General features: G+C 44.2%; 1 protein-coding gene across 4 annotated transcripts in view; it reads right to left on the minus strand.

Moving 5' to 3' along the window:
• Positions 1–22,425, minus strand: part of YTHDC1 (YTH domain containing 1) — a 177,565-nt gene extending 155,140 nt beyond the window's left edge. For 2 of the 4 annotated variants that reach the window (XM_029600709.1, XM_029600693.1), the window contains exons 1-2: positions 22,182–22,421; positions 4,001–4,102 (exon numbers count right to left, since the gene is read on the minus strand). In XM_029600709.1, coding sequence (XP_029456569.1) covers positions 4,001–4,102; positions 22,182–22,209 — 130 coding nt within the window. In that variant the 5' untranslated portion in view covers positions 22,210–22,421. Of the gene's footprint in view, positions 1–4,000; positions 4,103–22,181 lie in introns of all 4 variants that reach the window. The other 2 variants (XM_029600717.1, XM_029600702.1) reach the window with 2 other exon arrangements.
• Between the last annotated feature and the right edge of the window lie 330 nt (positions 22,426–22,755).

The following is a 22,755-nucleotide window of genomic DNA, read 5'->3' on the forward strand; positions in this document are numbered from 1 at the left end:
GAGTAGTCCTGGGACAGTGGGTTCCACCAGGACAGTAAGGAGCGTTCACATGTGGGCCCTTGCCCACAGAACGACCTCCAGGATTGATGCCATGAGGCTGAGGAGTTGAAGATAGTCCCATACCTTGGGGCATACATTGGTGATCAATCGTCGTAATTGTTCCATCAGTTTACTTTTCCTCGGGGGAGGGAGGAAGACTTGTTTGGTGTCAGAACGGGTCCCCAGGTACTCTAGAGATTGAGAGGGCTGCAGACTGCTCTCTCTCTTATGTTCACTGCCCAACCCAGTTCCTGCAGTAGGCTCTTGACTCTGCTGGTCACCTACCGCCTCTCTTTCGAAGATTTTGCCCTGATCAGCCAGTCATCCAGGTAAGGGTGTACCCAGATCCCTTCCTTCCTCAGTGTTGCCGCCACGACCACCATAATTTTGGAAAGTACTGGGGTGGTTGCTAGGCCGAAGGGTAGTGCTCAGAACTGGTAATGGTGACCCAGTATCGCAAAGCGTAGAAAATGCTGGTGCTCATGATGGACTGGAATGTGAAGGTAGGCTTCAGAGAGGTCCAGGGAGGTCAGAAAATGATTGTACTGCCATTATGACTGAGCGAAGAGTCTCCATGCGGAAATGTAGTATCCGCAGATGACGGTTGACATTCTTGAGGTCCAAGATGGGTCAGAATGATCCTGCCTTTTTGGGAACAATAAAATAGATGGAATAGCGCCCTGTATTTTGTTTGGGCGTGGGAACCGGAGTTATTGCCTTCAGATGGAGTAGTTTTGTCAGAGTGGCTTCCACTGCCAGTCTCTTGGTGAGGGAGTGGCAGGGTGACATCATAAATTTGTCTCGAGGGATGCTGCGGAACTCCAGAGAGTAGCCTTCTCGAATGATGTTTAGTACCCATTTGTCAGACCTGATCTCGACCCATCTTTGGTAGAAGAGGGCAAGTCGATCCCCTACTTCCTCTTCCTGTGGATGGGTCGGCCCATTCTCCTGTGGAACATGGCTGGAGCCTGCCCCTGGGCCTGCTCCTCTCTTGGTTTGTCGGTTCCGAAAGTGCTGGGGACCTTGTGGAGGGATGAGGTGCCTGGAACTGCGAGTTCCGGTAGGGTCTAAAGCGTTCTGCCATTGGTTCTTCTGGGAGAGGGACACAGATCTTTTATTCCTATCTTCCAGTAGCCGAGGCACTGGTGATTTGCCCCACTTGCTGGCTAACTTCTCCAATTCACTTCCGAACAAGAGAACCTTTAAAGGGCATTCTTGTGAGATTCGCTTTAAATGTCTCATCAGCAGACCAATTTCATAGCCACAGTTGTCTTCTGGCTGCCACTACCGAGGCTAGCCCCCCTGGCTGAGGTACATACCAGGTATGAGCTTGCATCCGTCAGGAAGGCTGCTGCAGGTTCCATCTCATCGGTATACGTTCCAGAGTTATTTGCCTCTCTCGAGAGGAGTAAGCAGGAACGTGCCACCAGTGCGCAGCAGGAAGCAATCTGCAGTGTCATTGCTGTTGCGAAGGACTGCTTAAGGATGCATTCCAATCGTCTATCCTGAGTATCCTTCAATGCAGCCCCTCCCTTAACAGGAATTGGTGTTCGCTTTGAGACGGCACAGACCTTGGCGTCCACTTTCGGGAAATGCATGTGTTCCTTGGTCGCTGGTTCTAGAGGCTATAGGGCTTTTAAAGCCCGACCCCCCTTTGAAGCTGGCCTCTAGGGCATCCCACTCCAGGCCAATCAGTTCCTGGATGGCTTCCATCATTGGGAAGTACCATAAGGCTTTATGAAGGGACACCAGGATGGGGTTCTTCTTTGGTTCCGCCATTGGGTCCGTGCCTGGAATACCCAGAGTCTGGGAAACAAGGGCTGGTAGTTCATCCTTGTGGAAAAAGCGAAGCATGTTTTGGTATGGTTCCAGGCCTGGAGGAATTTCTCCTTCCAGGGAATCGCCATCATCTGAGGTGTCTAGGTCCCTGTATCAGCGAGATTCTTGGGGAAGCGAGGCATGTCTTGAGGCATCCGAGCGAGGCCGGGAGGATCTTGTGCTTCCGGCCAGAGTTGAGTCTGAGCGCAGCTGGGGCTGATTGGGACTGAACGAAGGCTTGCAGCCCTTGGAAAAATTCTAACCAGGAGAAGGTCCCTGGGTCCATGTTAATCCCAGGTGGAGTCTGCGTAGGAGCCCCTGAGGTGCCCTCTTGTGTAGTAGTTCCTGACTCATCCCCAGACAGTGAGGGACCGAGCTTTGGTTCCCCCGGGCTTCCTCGCAATGCTGGCACAGGCAAGACTCCAGTTCAGGCTGCGTGGCTTTTATATGGCAGGCTGTGCAAAGAGTGCCTTCTGGCCTTCTTGGGTGCCGGTGCCATTGCCTCTAGCTTCAATGCGCGCGTAAACGTGGCTGCGCATGTAGTTGTGTGTACATGGTTATGCGCTCCACTGTGCGAGCGTCTGTATTTGACGTGCACAAGTTAGGCGCATAGACCACCCAGGCCTGTCCTGCACATATCACCGGTCGAGAAGGGAAGATGGTGCAGACGCCCCCGGCACCTAAGATGGTGCCCCAAGGGTCTCCACATGGACCCCTGCACCAGATCGGGGCCTAGCCCGACCAGGGCTGCTCAACCCAATCGGTGCTCCCTTTTACCTCGCCAGAAAGGAACGGTACCGCAATCCAAGCCTCGGAAACTGGAAACCTGAATTTAAAGTTTTCTGCTTACCTGGTCTTGGCACTTACCGATCGAGTGCCAGGAGGGTCTCCAGCTACAGGGGGAGAGGGTTTTACCTTCACCGCCGTGCTTGGTTGTGCACCCGCTGCCTTTCAGCCCCTCTGGGGGCTAAGTCCACACCAGGAACCGGCTACCAGACCAAGGCACACCTCTGAGGGATATAGGAAATAGCCTCAGGAATTCTCAACTGGGGGAAGGACCCTTAGGTTTCACCTCAGGAGAGCGGGGCTTGATCTCCTTTAAGGTAAATTTTCTTTTTCTTTCTTCTTTGCTGTAATTGTTAACACTATTCTAGTGTGTGGGATAGTGTCCGCATCTGCTAGGAGGCAGAGAGATACTGAGCTGAAGTTACTGCAGGGGTATATCTAGAGTGACATCAGATTTGAAATCTGACTCAGTCTCCCATCTGCTAGCAGATGAGCACATAACCCACTGGTCCTGAGTCCATCTGGCTACACGCTAGGAAAATACACATTCTAGTGATGTCATTAAAAAAAATGTTTTAGAACTCTGTCTTAATTTGCACTGGATGAGAGGATATACCCATAAGTTCGGGGCTGGTGGAGCAAAAAGAGGAAATATATTTACATGCAAAGTCACTGTGGGTACTCTGAAATTCAGATTGGCTGGGTGGGTCTCAAAGACTAGTAGTCACAGCTTTGGACAAAGATTCAGGAGTCTTGTAGTACGATTTTAAGAATCCCCAGGACTTGGGCAAGTCACTATCTCCTTGTGCCTTCAGGACCCAGTTGAAAATAACGCACTTGACAATCTAGCCTTCCTCATTAACATTTTTTCCCAAAGAAGGCCGTCACCGATGTGAGAAACTTCCAGAAATATACTTTAAAACTGAATATTAAAGAGCCCTAACAATAAATTTATAGAAAAAAATAGGGATTATGGCAGAATCTTTAGTAATTTATCACTTTTACCTATGTAAATCAAGCCTATTTCCATTGTTTTTGCAAAAAGATGCCCCTCGCTCCACCTATCTGCTCTCCTCCTACCCTCAACTTTAAAGTTAACTCTCTGATCTCCAATATGCCATCCCTAATGGCATTTTAATTTTCCAGTACAATGTTTAATAATTCTTTGCTCAAATCCACTGATGTTTTCTCCCAATTTAAGCCCCAGTTATAACCATGAATTCAGATAGGTGTATAGAGAGTTATATGTATGAAAAATTAGTGATTATTCAGTGGCCAAGACTGAAGCCACTGTTGACTTTTCAAACTTGCAATAACTTTCCAATTCTTTAGCAAGAAATACAAAATTTCAAAGTACCTTTTTTCTCATTTACATCTTGCTCACTTTCAAGGTTATACAGCTCATCATCATGATCAGGTGCTTCTGTCAGTATGTCGTCCAGGACGTTGACTTCACCCCCTGAAAGTTCAAAGCACCATTCTAATCAAAACAATTAATTGACAAAACACTTCTGAAAATACACAATTAGAGAAAATAAGCTTCATTACACAGAGTAATTGACAAGTCACTAGCTACTCAAAAACCTTAGAAAGACTTTTATATCTAAAACATACACATATCCATCAGGTTACCTTCTCCAAAGACAAATAAAGCAAACAGAAGCAAATATACAGGACCCTAGGATGTTAACTGAAAATTGCCTTCATTTGAAATTTCATTAAAAGGATGCCATGTGATCCTATAACTTAGGGAATATTAATTTTAATACAAAATGTTAACTTTTCCACAAAACCATGATTCAATAGACATCTTCTCCGAGGAATTGCAGTTCTTAACATCGTTTCTTCTGATTGCAGTAAGAAGGTACACAGAGAGCAATCTATTTCCGGAGATGAAGTAAACATGGTACCAAAAAGACCAACTAAATGGGTCTCCAGGGCATCAAACTCTTGTAGTTCTAAATATCCAAGAAATATTCTCCAAGAGGTCAAAAAAGGACAAGCCCACCATACATAGAAGAAAATTATGATTATAATTTTCCAATACCGATTTGATTTTCTAACCCCCTTTTTGACCAAATTTTCAGAGGTACAACATTATCAATACATAAATTTGTATCCATCCTGTGTGTCCTTATATTTCTTTTGTGCATTTTACTCCATACCATCACTTCAAGTCCCCTATCCCTTTTTCCATTTTTATTTTTTTAATCAAGATTCTCCATGGAAGCCTCACGCAGAAATTAATACAAATTTGGACAGCATTTCTTTATATATGTTGTCCATAAGGTCAAATTAAGAGGCATAACTGCTCTTTTTTTTTATTCTATATCCATAGAATTAAATTCCACGTTAATTTGCAGCAAGGAAGTGATTACCATAAATGGTGCTTTCCAAAGATAACAGGGTAGGTTAGCCATTACATGTGGGAGACATCATTCGTCAGCATCAAACTAATCTCCTTCTTAGCTCTTTGAGCATTTGCTCTACCGAGAATGTGCCAGAACTCCCACTCAGGTGTTGCCTTAACAACCTCTCCTCAATTCGCTTTAGAGTTGTTAGCTAAATACTCAACTCACCAGGAAGGTAGGTGGGTATTTAGTATGACTAATTCATCCTATCTATGGAAAACACTGTTTATGGTATCAGTAGATAAGCAGGGCTGAATTAGCCATTATGTGGGAAAGTCCCAAGTTGAGGGTTGCAGAGGAATGTTTACTGAAAAAAGCAACCAGGATCCCAGCATGGAGAATGGACTACTGGAGGACATGCAAAAATCACTTGTCCAAATTTACCGACACTCAGAGACTTTCCAAACAGTATAGGGATGCAAGTGATGTATTGATGACCAAGTTGCAGCTTTGCGGATGTCTAAAAGGCACAGCTCGCAGCCTGGCACTGATGCAGCCATGGCTCTAACGTGATGTATCTTGAGAGTGTCTAATTTGTAGTCCTGCTAGCATACAGCAGTATGCAATGCAATCTGCTAGGCTTGTTGGATAATGGAGAAATTACTTACCTGATTAAGTATAGAAAGATGGACTCAGGACCAGTGGGTTATGCTCCCCTGCCAGCAGATGGAGACTGAGCAAGCTGATATAGTATAAATATATATATATTTCTCCATTGACCCCCAGCCTGCCAGTATTCTCCTCAAAAAGCAACCGTGGACAGACTAGCAAAAAACATGATTAAAAAGAGTCTACCTTAACTGTACTCAACCATCAATAAACAGTGAACTCAAGTAAGAACATAGGTACCCCAATCTAGTGACTGGATGAGCACTTACCAGTAATCCATGGGAACCCATAGCCCCACAGGAAGACTACTGACACAATCATTTGGCAGCCAAGGATGGGAAGCTAAGTCCATCTGTCTATACTAAGGAAAACAAAAGGTTCAGGTAATTTATTTCTCTATTTCCTAGCATGTAGACAAATGGACTCAGAACCAGTAGAATGTACCAAGCTACTCCCGAAACAGGGTAGGAGGCTGCCTGCGGTCCAGTCAACCACCATACGTGCAAAGGCTGCTCCTCCCGGGCCTGCACAACCAGACTATAAAACCTGGAAAAAGTATGCAAGGAGAACCATGTCACAGCTTGGCAGATATCAACAGGAGACAAATTAACCTCTGCCCATGACACTGCCTGAGCCCAAGTGGAATGAGCCATAACTTGAGTAGGCAACGGCTTTTCAGCATCTACATACATGGCCGTGACTACCTCCTTACTCCATCGAGCTATGGTAGCCTGCGAAGCCGGAGTACCCTGCTTACTCCCGCCATGGAGGACAAGAATGCGATCTGTCTATCAAAAAGGTTCAGAAACCTCCAGATACTGCAAGACAAGTCTCTTGACATTCAAGGAGCACAAGAGGCGATACTCCTCTGCATTCCTGACCTTATCCACAGACGGCAAGGATATGGACCGATTCACATGAAATTCCAAGACTACTTTGGGCAAGAAGGATGGAACAGTTCGCAGCTGTAACGCCCCCGAGTTACTTGAAGGAATGGCTCCCGGAAAGACAAGGCCTGCAGCTCAGAAATTTGATGTGCTTAACACAACCACCAAGAACACAATCAAGGTCAACAATGACAAGGAAAGGCTATGCAGTGGTCAGAACGTAGGGCCCACCAAAAAATCCAGTATCAAGTTAAGATCCACAAAGGAACCGGAAACCGCAAGGGAGGCCCAAGATGCTTCACTCCCTTCAAAAAAAGGACCATATCAGGGTAAGACGACAATGAAACACTATTCACATGGCCCCCTGAAACAGGTAAGAGCTGCAATTTGCACTTTCAAGGAATTCAGGGCCAACCCTTTATTCATCTCATACTGCAAAAAGTCCAAAATGAGTGGGATCTTAACTGAACAAGGACCACCACCCCACTCCTCACGCCAGGCCTCAAAAAAACTCTCCAAACCCACACATGAGCCAAAGAAGTGGAGAACTTGCAAGCGCGGAGTAAGCTGACAATCACCGCAGAGGAATAACCATGCTTTAACAGGTGAGCCCTCTCAAGGGCCAAACCTTAAGACACAATAGAGTCAGAACCTTGTGAAGAACCGGTTCCTGCTGTAACAGATCCATGTGAGACGGAAGGCAAGGTGGGGGGGGGGGGGGGGGGAGTCTTTGCAAATCCGCAATCCACGGACGCCTGGGCCTGTCCTGTGCCACCAGGAGTACTAGCCCCCTGTGGCCTTTGATCTTGTGAATTATCCTGCCCAGCAAGGGCTACGGAGGAAAGGCATAAGCAACGTCTTCCAGCCAGACCTGTACGAAAGCATCAATGCCCAGGGACCACAGGTATCTCCTGCGACTGAAGAATCTAGGAAATTTCGCATTTCGAGAAGTCGCCAGGTCTAGGATCGGAAGGCCCAGCGATCCACAATCAGCCTAAACGCCTCGGCTGACAACACCCATTTTCCTGGGTCCAGATTCTCCCTGCTAGAAAGTCCGCTCTTATGTTGTCTTAAGAAAATGCCAAACTGTGTCAGACCAAGGGTCCATCAAGTCCAGCATCCTGTTTCCAACAGTGGCCAATCCAGGCCATAAGAACCTGGCAAGAACCCAAAAACTAAGTATATCTCATGCTACTGATGATAGTAATTGCAGTGGCTATTTTCTAAGTCAACTTGATTAATAGCAGGTAATTGACTTCTCCTCCAAGAATTTATCCTTTTTTAAACCCAGCTACACTAAACTACACTAACCACATTCCTGGCAAAAAAATTCCAACGTTGAATTGTGCGCTGAGTGAAAAAAAACTTTTTCCGATTAGTTTTAAATGTGCTACATGCTAACTTCAAAAAGTGCCCCCTAGTCCTATTATCCGAAAGAGTAAATAACCGATTCACATTTACCCGTTCTAGACCTCCTCTATCTTATCCTCCCTCAGCTGTCTCTTCTCTGTACCTTCTCCATCGCAACTATATCTTTGAGATGCAGCGACCAGAACTGTATACAGGATTCAAAGTGCGGTCTTCACACCATGGAGTGATCCAGAAGCTTTATGACATTTATTCATCATTCCCTTCCTAATAATTCCTAACATTGTTTGCTTTTTTGACTGCCGCAACACACTGACCCGATTTCAATGTATTATCCACCATGACACCTAGATCTCTTTCCTGAGTGGTAGCTCCTAATATGGAACCTAACATCATGTAACTATAGAATGGGTTATTTTTCCCTATATGTATCACATATTTATCCACATTAAATTTCATCTGTCATTTGGATGCCCAATTTTCCAGTCTCACAAGGTCCTCCTGCAATTTATCATAATCCACTTGTGATTTAATTATTCTGAATAATTTTGTACCATCTACAAATTTGATTACCTCACTTGTCCTATTCCTTTCCAGATCATTTATATATTGAAAAGCACGGGTCCCAGAACAGATCCCTGAGGCACTCCACTGCAATGTGAGACCAAGATCTGCAGATGACCTTCTGCCCATTCCATAATCCAATCTATTTCCTGCGACACTTGCTGGCTCTTGGTTCCTCCCTGGCAATCGATATAGGCCACTGTCGTCACATTGTCCCACATTACGTGAACCGCTTGATCCCGTTGCCTGTGACTAAACTGCAAGCATGCTAGCCATATCGCCCAGGCCTCCAGGCAAATGTTGTTCCAGCGGGATTCTTGGGCATTCCAATGCCCTTGAAACATTAACTCCAGTGAGGCCCCCCAACTGTGGAGACTCACATCTGTCATGAGCACCAACCAGGTTGGAGAGGACAAGGTAACGCTCAGATGATCCTCCCGCAAGCCCCACTGGAGACAGGAGCAGATTTCCATCAGCAAGTGGAGCCGAACCACATAGTTCTGAGACTGCAGGTTCCAACAATACAGCAGAGAGCGCTGAAGAGGATGCATATGCGCCTTCACCCATGGCACCACTTCCAGGATTGCCACCATCAAGCCGAGCACCTGTAGGTAGGTCCACATCAGCGGGTGTATGGTATTCACCAACTGATGCACTTGAGAAATTAATTTCTGAATCCGAAATTCCAGAAGGATAACTCTGTCCTGCCCAGTGTTGAATCGGACCCCCAGATACTCCCAACTGGGATGGTTGAAGATTGCTCTTGATCAGGTTCACCACCGAATCGAGCTCCTGCAATAAGAAGACTTCCTTGTGTCACACCAGGTGGCTCTCCTGAGACTTGGCTCAGATCAGCCAGTCATCCAAAAATGGGTGCACCAAGATCCCACACCAAGACTGCCACTGTGACCACTATAACATTAGAAAATGTTCTGGGAGAAGCGCCTGAAACTAATAAAACGCCCCCAACACCAAAAAGCGTAGAAAGCATTTCTGTTCCAATCAGAAGGGACTATGAAGGTAAGCCTCTGTCAGTTCCAGGAAGGTCAGCAATTCCCCCGACTCCATCGCCATTATCACAGAGTGTAAGGTTTCTATGCAAAAATGAGTCACCTTCAAAAGATGGTTGACCCTCTTGAGCTCCAGGATGAGATGAAAGGAGCCCTCTTTCTTGATCACAACAAAATAAATGGAATATTGCCTCATACTTTCTTGCGATGCAGGCACTGGAACCACAGCCCTCAGCCTGAGGAGCCTTTGAAGTGTGAACTCCACTGCTTGCTTCTTCTGTGGGGAGAAACAGGCAAGATCGGGCCACAAGAGCACAATAGGAAGCAATCTGTAAAGTCATCACCACCGCTTCAAAGGCCTGTTTAAGGATAGACTTCAGCCACCTATCATGTACATCCCTTCAAAGGTTGCTCTTCGCTTCATGGGGAAAGTCATCTGCCTAGAGACTGCACAGATCAGCGCATCCAGTTTGGGAAGACACAATCACTCTCTCACAGCCGGATACAGGGAGTACAGACCTTACGATGTCTGACCCCCTTTGAAAATTGCCTCTGGTGTGTCCCATTCCAGAAAACTCAATTCCTGGATGGTATCCAAAACTGAGAAAAAAGAAGAGGCTTTATGCAAGGAAACCAAAATGGGATTTTTCTTTGGTTCAGACATGGAATCTGCACCAGGAACACCCAGCTACTGCAAGGTCTGGAAAATCAGAGCCAGCAGGTCAACTCTATGAAAGAACCGTAACGTGGTCCAGTCCCGAAGGAATTTCCCATCCTCCAGGGAATCAGGTTCAGCCTCATCATCCGTGCCATCTGGGTTCCTTTCAGGAAAACCCACAGCGAATCAAGGCACGCTCTGGCATTGAACCACAGGAGAGGAAGAGGACCTGTGGAAGAGGGTCCAACCTGACCGGATTGGGTAAAGCGGAGGACTGTGGCTGAAGAAAGGATTCTAAACCTGAAAAATCTCCACCCAAGAAAAAGCAGCCAGATCCAGGGCAAACCCAGAAGGAACTGGAGTAGGACCCACTGAATTACCATCTCCTGAGGAGGAGCCAGTCAAGGGAGTACCAAGGTTTGGCAAACTTCCAGACAAAGCAGTCACCAAACTTTCATCAAAATAGGAGGATCCTGGCTTAGCAAAATCAGAGGACAACTCTTCTGCGGGTGCTATGAGTATCATGCAAGCTCCATCTTAGATCATCTTCTAAACTGTTCTTGAGATGAAAAGAATTGGAGGAAACGCATATAGGAGACCTTGCGACCACAATATGAGGAAGGCATCCTGTGTCCTTCCGAGTAGACTTGGGCGGATGGAACAGAACTAGGTACTTTCCCATTCTGCTCGGTGGTGAAAAGATCTATCCAAGGTCGACTCCACTGTAGAAAGATTTCCTTTGCTATTGACGGGTTGAGCGATCACTCGTGAGGATGAAATACTCTGAGTCGTTCGGCTAACGTGTTTGCTATTCCCTAAGTAGGTGGCCCTTATAGTTATTGAGGGCCTACTCCCAGATCCATACTGCTTCTCTGCAAAGAAGCCAGGATTCCGATCCACCCTGCTTGTTCACATAAAACATGGCCACCTGATTGTCCATATGAATCATGAGGGCATGTCCCTGTAGCAGATGGGTGAAGGCCATTAGAGCATCTCATGGCTTTGAGCTCCAGGAGATTTATCTGGTAAGCTTGTTTGTCCTGTGACCACTGACCTATAGTTTGGTTATGGAGAAGATGTGCTCCCCAACCTTGCATGGATGAGTCTATGATGAGAACTAAACAGTGGGCAGGGTCTCTAAGAGGAGCTTCAATGGTCAAGACCACTAGATTTAACCACCAATGAATGTCCATCCACAAGGAGTCTGATTACTAAGGTGGATATCGGTTGAGAATACTGGGCCCATTGAGATTTCAAGCCCCAGTGAAGATGCCACATGTGCAGGCGAATGTATGGTTGCCGCCATGTGACCCAATGGTACAAGGACCTGGCACACAATGACCTTCGATCTGAGGAGTAATTCTGTACACAGGATGCTGGGCTTGATGGACCCTTGGTCTGACCCAGTATGGCATTTTCTTATGATGAATCCGTTCGATCCTCTCCTGGGGAAGGAAGGCATGAGACTGGATCGAGTCTATCCTGGCCCCTATGAACTGTAGAATCTGGGTTGGTTTGACTACCAACTTCTCATAGTTGATAAGGAACCCTGGAGATTCCAGACAAGTGACTTGTTTCTAGATGCTGTCATAGGGATAACTTGGTTGGGGAAAAAGGGAAATTGTTCAAATAGGGAAAGACAGATCGGAGGGAGGAGGAATAGCCTAGTGGTTAGAGCAGTGAGCTATGAACCAGGAGACCAGGGTTCGAGTCCCACTGTCGCTCCTTGTGACCTTGGGCAAATCACTTTACCCTCCATTGCCTCAGGTACAAAAACTTGATTGTAAGCTCTCTGGGGAATGTAAACCGATGTGATCTCAGATCAAATGTCTGTATATAAAAAGAATAAATAAAAACACCTTAGGTGAGCCACTGCCAAAGCCAGACATTTGGTGAACACTCAGAGCTGAGGAAATGCCAAAAGGGTAGAACCTTGTACTGGTAGTGCCTGGAATCCACTCAGAAGCACAGGAACCACCAACAGGAAGAGTGTATTGGAATATGGGTGTAGGCATCCTTGAGATCAAACACATCCAATCGTTCTCTTGTATGAACAGTAGGACTAACTTGATGTCATCTTGAATTTCTCCTTCCCAAGGTATTTGTTTAGGAGCGTAAGTCCAGAATAGGGGCAGAGACCCCCTGAGCACTTCGGGATGAGGAAGTATTGGGAGTAGTAACCAGAGTTTATTTGATGCTTGGCACCAATTGGATGACCCATTGTTGGAGTAACGTCTGGGTCTCTTGCTCCAGAAGAGGCAATTGAGACACTTCCTTTAAACAGGCCAGTGTGACAGGGAAGGTTGGGAGAGGAAATTAAGATGATAACCCTCACGGATGATCCGAAGGACCCACTGATCTGAAGTAATGTGACTCCACTGAAGGAAAAAAAAGTTGTATCCCGCCCCCTATAGAAAGGTGAGACCGTGGCTGGGCCATTTTCAGAAAGTCTGAGGTGGCTTTGGAAGAGATGGTTGGGAGGGTTTCTGCTTTTTATCCCTCTACCGGCCCCTGGATTGAGCTGGCTGAGTCTGAGTGCTGCTGCTCAAATGGCTGGAACTGTTGAGATCTGAAGGGCGAGAAACTCTTGTATGGTTTCTGCTGGTAGTAATAAGGTTTGAGATACTGCTGGTAAAACCGCCTGGCTGTCATTTAAGAATCTGATGTTCCAGACAGGGATTGAACTGCCATGTTCTGCTCCTTTAACTGGGCTACAGTGGAGACCCGATGGAGAGAAAGAGAAAAATATGTTTGTGCCTGAGTCTGGAAAAAAAACCCGAACTGAGGACACAGATGACATGCCACGAATGGGAAGTGCAGCATAAGTGCACTGGCTGTGACAGGGCTGATGACATCACCTAAATAGCATGGCTAATTCAGCCTGCTTATCAACAGAAAAATATAAATCAATCACAACAGTGCAGAAACCATAATAATGAAAAGCATATTTCAAAACAGATCACAAAAAGACCACCACTAATAATTAAGAATAAGGATAAAAAAAAAACTTTAAACTTTTCTCCAAAATCAAATATTTCAATACAGACATATCAAATACCCAATAATTAAAACTGATAAGAATAAAAAAAGAAAAAAAAAAAAAGAAGATTACCTCCCTCTCCATTATCTGGAAACTTTTCATTTCCAGTCAGCCTGAGATTGTAGACACTCTTTGCCAGGCACACACACACGTAGGCTAAATCTGTCTCACAGAAACTCACAAGCACACTCCCAAACACATAACTGTACCTCTGCTCACTTATTAGCCCCGCTGGCCTGGGATGAAACAGTCCACTACTCAGTCTCCTCCGACAGGCACCACTGCCGCAACTTTTCTCTTTTTTCGGCCCCTCTGGCTGGGCTCTGGCAGGTGTCATTGCTGCATTGCTGTCTCTTCCCGCTTGCAGGGACTGGGATCCCTGGCAGCACAGACTAATGGGGGTCTCTCCTCACTGACAGCACTTCCCCTTGCCACTCGCTGATGTTCTGACCTCCCTGCTTAAGCATCATCAAGGGCAATAACCTGGCCTTTGATGATGACGTCCAGCACGCAGGTCTGGGCAAAGGCAGGCTGCATATATTGGAGTGTGCCCAAGTGAAGGCATGCCAGATTAGAATCCTTTAAGAGCCGGATTTGGCTCGTGGCCACTAGTTTGCTCACTACCCAGCCTCCTCCTTACTTCCACTTTTATGAACAGGAACCACATTCTCCCATTTCCAGTCCTCCGGAACTACTTCCAACTCTAAACACAGAATGAAAAAGGTCAGCCAGTGGAACTGACAGGACATCTCTACATTCACTTAGTACCCTTGGATGTACCCGGTCCGGCCCAATCACTTTATCTACTTTAAGTTTAGTTACTTCCCCACAAACATACTGTTCAGAAAAATCGATTTGAGGCTTCCCTCAATTCCAAATTATTTGTATTTTTATGTGGTCTTGTTCCTAGCCCTTCCACAGTGAACAATAAACAGTAATATCTGTTAAGCAACTTTCTTTTTCCTCTTCAGCCTCTACATATTCTTCCCTTTCTTTTCATAATTTTATTTTTATTCATTTTTAATTCAATACATCACAGTATTAACTTCCAAGTATGATCTCTTTACACAATTATTAGTACAGAAATTCTTTCCATTTATATCATTAACTTAATGAACCTTAATTTTATAAGTAATACTAAGAATTAGGGGCTTGTAAAAAACTGTCTAGGAAAAAGAAACAATTCCAATATCATCACATTTAGCTCGCAGGTGATTATCTGTGACCTTTAACTACATGCATCAAACCCTAATCAGCTTGCACATTAGGGTTACCATCCAAAAACTTGCGTAAATCTAATTGTTCTAGAAATAAATATTTATTTTCTTTATAACTCAAAATACATTTACAAGGGTGTTTGACTATAAGTTTCCCTCCTCTCCACCTCAGATTTCATTGAGATACATTTCCTCCTTCTCTCCTGTGTGGACCTAGATAGATCCGGATAGATCTAGACTTTTGCACCATAAAATAATTTCAACCTGTTTCTCATGAAGAATCTAAATACCATCTCTCTATCTGATATTAAAGTAAACGATATGAATAACGTTCTTCTATGTATTGCCATAGATTCAGAAGATTGCTCTAGGAATGGAGTTAAATCCAAAATCTTCTTTTGAGTATTTTATTTTCATTTTTCCTCTTCTCTTTCTGGCAAATAGTAAATTTTATTAAACACAGGAAATATCTCTTTAGAAAGTTCCAAAATTTGAATTAAGTTATTTCTTGAATATCTCTAATGGGGAAACAGCCTCCAAATAGGGAAAATTCGATATACGTAAATTAGAGTACTTCCCCGTATTTTCCAAACTCAATTTTCTTTAGATTTATATTCTCAATTCTCAGTGTTTCAAGCTGATTCTCTTCAAGTTTCCCAACTCTGGTTGTAATTTTCCCCTCATGATTTTTAATCTTCCCATCCATTTTCTGGAAATGCTGGTTTGTTTCCATTGTAATTTTCATCAAATTTAAGATCTTTCAGGCCTCCCCATAAAGCATCAAGGTTTCTCAGTTGTTAGTATTTCTGCAAGTTGTTTGGAGGGTTCTTTCCCTTCAGCTGATAAGGTCCCAATCTCAACCCTAAGTTTTTCTTCCTCCTCCTCCGAGGCTCCAGCAGACTCTCCTGAAGATGATCCATCATTTTGCTTAGAAGACTTCTCTCCAGCAGAACTCAAAGACCTATCCATGCCACCAAACTCGGCAGTACTCAACTGCGCCTCTCAACTCCGTCTCAACTTTTGCTCTGCTTCTTCCGTGGTCGAGGGGCGGGGGAGGGGTGTTTGGTGCACCAGGACTCAAGGAGATGTCATCAGCCTGCAGGTTCAGCGTCCGCTCCACACCTACCTCTGCTGCAGCTTCCTCCACCAGCTTCAGGTTCACATTCTGGGCAAAGAAGGTTTCTATTCTCAGTTGAAGCATTTCGGGTAAGGGGGATGATGTTAATATTCCCCTTACTCGTGCTTTCCTCTTGGTATGCGGCATTATTTTTAGGAAAAAAGTAATCTGAACAGAGAATCAGAGCGTTCCTTCCGTGCTTCTCACGCCGCGGCTATCTTGCCCCTCCATATTCTTCCCTTCCACCTCAATCTAACAAATCCACTTTTGCACTTCTATCACTTTCTTAAAAAAAAAAAAAAAAGACGTGTTGCCTCCCCATTTTACCATTTGTTATTTTTTTCTTCTATTTTTTGCATTTCTCACTACTTTTCCAGCTTAATTTTTCCAGATATGGTCACCTGTTTTCCTCTTTCTGCAATCAACTGTAGTATATGAATGCTTGCCTTTTCTCCCCTACCTTTTCAGCTATTTCTTTAGACAACCATTTGGCCTCCTTAGCTTCTCTCATTTACTTTCCTAAGAAAAAGGTTAGCTACTCATATCTCCTTTCAGTTCTGCCCACTGCTCTTCTATTTTCCCACCCAGCTAACTCCTTGAGTTACTCCCTTTTTTAAAGTTGTTTTCCTGAAGTCTAGGACTCTCAACTTTGAATGAACTTTCAATATCTTGCTCCATAATAGTGAATCCAAGAAGATCATCCACTACATAAGAAATACTGTCCCTGTCGGTAAGCACCAGGTCCAGTATCACCACCTTCCATTTGAGTTCCATTACCAGTTGACAAAATTTAGAAACAAAAATATGATGGCAGAAAGAGATCATTACAGCCTATGTAGTCTGCTCATCAATCTCAAATAATCCTGTTCATTACAAATATCCTGGCTACAACGCAGGGAAAACCAGGGTTCAAATCCCACAATCGCTCTTTGTGATCTTGGGCAAGTCACTTTACTCAGTTGCCTCAGGTACAAAATTAGATTGTAAGCCCTGAAGGGCTTTGATGTACACTTTGAAGTGTCGAAAAGCAGAATATAAAATTCTAAATAAAATAAAAAATTCCATAATATAGGATTCTGCATAGTAAAACATTATGCTCTGCTCTTATGATACTAACTCACCATACTAGCCATTACCTCAAGTAATACCTGAGCCAAGGAGTGTATACCAATTGATTTTATCTGATAAACAGTGATCATGAATAGCTTTAAAAGTCAGTATTACCCATTTAAAAGGCAATAGGCAACCAATAAAGCTGCTTTATACACACTTAAACACTTACAGACCTTTTTTTTTTTAATTTATATTTTATTGATTTTCAAATGTTATAAACAAAGAATACTTTGTAAGGAAATACAGAAATCCAATTACCAGAGGAAATAAAATTAACAAACAGTTCTTCCATATATAATCTAAATATATGGATATTAAGGAAAAACTTAACTGCTTTACATTGGAAATACAGGGGGGAGGATATCCAAGGAAAATATAAGGAGAAATAAGGAAATCATACCATATTTACTGCTGATAGGAGCCCATCACTATATATGTCCCTTAATATATAAGGTTATGTCCCCCCCTTCTAGAAACTGTCTCAGCTGTTCGGGCAAGAAAAAGATATAGGTATTCCCCACATATTTTATTACACATTTACATAGAAATCTTAGGAGAAAAGTTGTGCCTTTGGCCTGTACCTCAGGTCGCATATTAATAAACATTTTCCTCCGTTGTTGGGTGGCCCTAGAAAGGTCTGGATAGACCCTAACTGTAGCCCCCATAAAGGGAGTATTAATGTTTTGGAAGTACGCTTTCATCATAGTAGCTCTGTCTGGTTCAGTGAAGAAGGACACGAAAAGAAATGCCCTCTCAATCACTTCCAAGCATGAATTTTCCAGATACTCCGTGAGGTTTTCTAAATCAACCCTGTTTTCACCCAAAGGTAATTGTGTAGACACACCTTTAACAGGTAAAAATAAAACTTTTTTAAGGAAGGGTGCAATTCCACAGGGATCTTTAGAACCTCAGACATGTATCTTTTAAAAGTCAGTAATACTGGTTCACCCATCACTTTGGGAAAATTCACCACTCTGATGTTCAAATGTCTCAGGTAATTCTCAATAGACTCTATTCTTCTCTGTGATGATATTCGATCTCTCATTAAAGAAATATTCAGATCTTGAACCTGTTTAACTTTTGCAGATATTTCTTGGATAGCCGTATTACGTTGTACAGAATTCACTTTCTGATCCTTCTCCACCACGTCCAGCCTTTTCACCATTACCCCCATCTGCTGAGATTGGTCTCTAAGGGTATGGGCATTAGCCATCATTAGGTCCCAAAGGGACTCTAATGTAATCTCCGCCGGTTTCACAAACTCCCAGGGCACTGGGGCTACAGTTCCTACCTCCTCTCGTCTAGACCTCCGGTCTGATGTTCCTGGTGGTATAGTTCCCACGCCGAGGTTCCCCCCTTCTGGGATCTCCCACTCCTGCCGTGGTGGAGGTTGGTCCGAGGCTCCCACCCCTGCTCCTACAGCGCTGGGGGTTCCTCCACCTTGTGCTTCGGCCATACTTGGGTCCATGTGTACAATACCTCCAGCGTCGACGAGTGGAGAGCTTTATAGCGGGCCACGGGGATCCGGGGGGCTCACTAATCTCGCCTGGCGATAGTCTCGCTCCTCTCGAGACTTCTGCAACGGCGCTTGGCTCCCCCGATCGGGTTCCTGGGATCGCAAAGTCAGTTATTCGCTGTCCGGAGGTGCAAGGTAGGTTCGGAGGATAAATCCTAACCTTGCCCTTCCTCTTATGAGGCATTTCATCGAAAAGGTAAATAAGTTTAGGGGAAAAAACCACTCTTACAGGTAAACAATGCCGAGCAGCGAGACTCAGCGTCCTGCAGCAGCGGCCATCTTGACTCCTCCCCCTTACAGACCATTTTAATCCATACACTAGTCTGACAGCAGCATTCTGCACTAATTGAAGCATCTGAATTAATTATTTTGGCAGACCTACATAAAGTGCAGTACAATAATCCAGGTGCATACAATTCTAAACTCAGTGGAAGGTAAAATACATTTTAATGGCCTTAACAGCTAAAGGAAAGCAATCTGAGCTACCTTTTTAATGTTATCATGCAAATTTTAGAGTCAAGAATTACTCTCATCTTGTACTGATAAATGTATATTTCCAAGTTTAATCTGTAAATTGCAATCTGACAGATTTCCTTCCTAGACATAAAATATTCTTTTCACAACTGAGAACTACATCTTAACTGTTAGATCAGAGATCATTCCTCAAAATTCGCTAGATTCCAAGTGTCTTCCTTGTTGCAGATTTTGGTATCAGCAGAAAATCTTTTCCTAGTAGTCTTTCCACTTAGGGTCTGATGTACTAAGCTTTTGTTCCCCAGACACAATGTGAGAAGAGCCTTAGGGTGGTCTAAGGGCCTGATTTACTAACAAGGCCTGAATTACAAATACTCCCATAATTGTTTATCAAACTGCTGAAATGTTACACAAATATCTTTTAATGGTTAGTAGCACTAAATATTTATTCATCTGCACATTTCAGGGAAATAATTTTCAACCTGGAAAACAGGTAGGACTGGAAAAATATTAGAAAATACTAGGCACCAGGATATAATTTTTAGAAGCCTGTCAGGGATGATGAAATTTATTCCTTAGTACAGTGATTCAGGTAACACCTTACCAGTCAGGTTTACAGGATATCCACAATGAATATGCATGAGATAGATTTGCATGCATTGCTTCCATTAAATGCAAATCTCTTGCATAACCACTATAGATATCCTGAAGTCTGTGGGTTGAGAAGAACTGCTTTAGTGCCACAAGCATTCTGGTTGTTGAGATAGCCAAATTAAACAAACCTGGATCTTGAATCAAATGTATGCAAAACTCTCAAAAATTAATGAATTTCTGAGAACCAACAGAAATAAATTTACCATATGTGAACTAGGGATGAACAAGCTGACAACTCCTTCCCTTTCGACCAAACTCTCCCATGCCATTTCTCCACATGACCATACTCTCTCCTACGCCTCACCCTCCTGCTCCATGGTGCTCCTTAACCCCCATCTCATCTCTCTCCAATACATTTATCTTCCTCCCACAATCTCCTCCCCCTTGGCACTCTTTCACTCTCTTACTTCTTTCCTCCCCCTCCCCTCGGTACTCTTCTTCATTGCTCAGCCCCCCTGCCCCCCATCCACTGCGTGGTACTCTTTTCCTTCCCGAGCTCTGGATGGAAGAAAGCTCATGCACAGATGTATTTCCTGCAGACAGCAACCACACACTGCCGTCCTCAAAGCTGCATACTTTATCTCCTTCACACTGCTGGTTCCAAACTCTGCTCTGGCTACAGTATAATAAACGTATCCCCACAATCACAGCACTCCCTATGCTTCACTCCAAGTCATTACCAGTAAAGACCTCCGTGCTGACCGATTAAACTGAAATAGATCCATTGGTGGAGGAATCCTGATGTCGGGACTCTGGTAAACTTCCACGACCATATTTAGCCGCTACTCTGCTCCCTCAGACATAATGGCAATGAAGCCCTCTCCCATCACTTAAAGAGGAGGAGGAAAAAGTTCTTAAATCACAACTTAGCACATCAGGGAATAACCTGAGGAATCCCCTTCCACTTCATCACAAAACCAAAGGAAAAAAGTAAAATCTCCATGTAATATCAGACCTTCTAACAAGCAGCCTTCTCCGGAAGCCATCTTGGATCCTCCCCTACTGAAGGTCTTACTCAGGAATCAAATCATGAACCCCACTCCATGGCAACACACAGCACTGCCTCTGGAGCAGACAATTGCTTTTGCACTTTTTCAATATTAAGGTCCAATAATTTTTTTTACATTAACACTCCCCCTCAAAAAAATCATGTTTCAGATACAAATATAAATCATAAGAAAAATGGATACAATTTCTCACTCTTTACTTCTATATTACATTTCAACCCTGCAATTATCTTTTAAATTAATGTATTTAGACTGTCTGTTGGAGCCTGGTAAGGCTATGGCACAAGGAGGCAAGTAATGGCAGGTCAGGCAGTTTGAAGTGTGCAAGGATTGGGTTCATGTGAGGGGTGAAGATTGCATTAGGGCTTGGCAGAGCAGGTGATGGAACTGGGAAAGGGAGTCATGGTGTGCTGGGGTTGAGCTGTGTAGGCGGAAGCAGAGCATGAATGGGTCAAGCTGGGAAGGAAGACGAATTTCTGCTGGGATGGGGCAGGAAAGTGGGGGAGATCAGTTAGGGAGGAGGTTCAGAAGTGGGCTGGGGTGAGCAGGGAGTGCTGGATCATGGTCTGCTAGAGGTTACACAATAATTGGGAGAGAGCAGAGTGGGCTAGGATCCAGCTTGGGCAGATTGAAGTGTGCAGGAAGGGCTGTGAAGAGGGAGGGAGAAGTGGGGTCCAGCTGATGAGAAGTTTAAATGTGCTGTGATCCAGATGAGAAAGGACTACTGAAAGGTGGACTGGGAAGTAAAACGGACTAGGGACCTCCAGGGAATTTCAAAGGGTTTCTGCTAGTATTTGTATAGTGTTCTCTTCTGAACAGCATCTGAATTCTGTTGCTGATTACCTTTGGTAATCAAAATGCCTATCTGGACATAATGACAATCTAAAGATAGCACCTGTTTCTACAAGTTTACCAATTTATGGTCAGACCCTAACATTCTTTTTTAATTTCACCATAAGCAAAGTCTGCTCATTTTTTCCACACAGAACAAAATCCAGAATATATGGCTTATTTAAACGACTAAAAAGGATTGCAATTGACGCACATCTTAGAAGCACTGAACATGTCATCGTTCATTTAACGTTAAATACTGCAGTCTTCTGCGAGTCGCCGGTCGTAAAAGACTGCACAACAGCATAATTCAAAATGTGTTACACTGGGTGGAAACAAAAAAAAATAAATCTACAACTTTTTCCACCAAATATGACAAAGCAAATAAACCCCTTATAAGTTGATTTATAAACGCTTTCCTGTAAAGACTGAAAGACTTGCATTTTATGAGACTTTCCTCATTTCCCACCTCCACCTGCTCTGTGATCGCAATGCCCAACTCTCAATCTTTAAATGCCTCATGAACAGAGACGTGACCTCACTCAACAAATTACAATTATAACGTGTTATACACATATGAACACGCACACATACATACACACAAACCTATATAAAGTCATATCGATAATCAAGCATATGTTGAAAAATATAACATAATCAGCAATTTCTTTACTATAATATAACAATTTACAAAGATTCAGTGTAAAAAAATGGTCCGCAACTATTTTCCAGTTCCTAGACCGTGTTGCACGGTAGAAAATCAGTCAGCCGGAGAAAGCCTAAAAACACAAATATTATTATTATATATATATAGTTATTCAGGTTGCATTCGGGTAGGACTCGGCCTGCGAAAGGGATGAGAAGACACAAAGGGCGGGACTTGGGGGGGGGGGCGGTAAACGATTCTGTCTTCCTTTTAACACTGAATTTTCGCATACTAAAAACGAAAAAAATAAAACCCGCAGCTTCCCTTCCCCCTAACAAAGAGGAATGCAAGGAGCGCAGGAATCCTTCACAGCGGGGCCACCACCACCGCCGCCGCCTCCCTCCCCCCGCGGATACCTTGCTCGTCCCTGCTGTCGGCCGCCATCCAAACTCTCGCTTGCTCGCTTCCCGTCTCTCCCTCTCTGTCTCTCCCGCTAGCAGAAGGAAAAGGTTCACACCCGCTTGTTCGGCCTCGGTTCCGCCTCTGGCGGCAGCAACGACGACGGCAACTACTGCTCCCGTCTACCTCTAGGTCTCTCCAGCTCAAGATGGCGGCTCTGCTCCGTTCCTCTCCCTCACCCCCCTCCCTTCTCCTCCTCTGACGCAGTCCCTATTCCGCTCCCGACATGCAACACTTTGCTTCTCTCCGCCCCTCTGTTTTTTTGGTGTGATTTTTTTGTCTCAGTGCGTCACCACTGCGGGACTTTGTTACGTAATCGCGCCACGGGCCAAGGCATACGTGCTCTTTGGCGCAGAATCGGCTTTGTGAGGCAGGGGAAAGGGGAGCTAGGCTTGGTCGGAGAAAGAAAAAATATATTTTAGAAGGGATTCAAAATTTCTTGTTTTATTATGATCCAGCGTCTTACGGTTATTACAAGAATGAGAAAACGTTCATATCTGAACTTTTTTTTTTTTTGTATTGAGTGATGCA

This window comes from Rhinatrema bivittatum, chromosome 1, assembly GCF_901001135.1.
Source record: "Rhinatrema bivittatum chromosome 1, aRhiBiv1.1, whole genome shotgun sequence".
In the NCBI taxonomy this organism is placed as follows: domain Eukaryota; kingdom Metazoa; phylum Chordata; class Amphibia; order Gymnophiona; family Rhinatrematidae; genus Rhinatrema; species Rhinatrema bivittatum.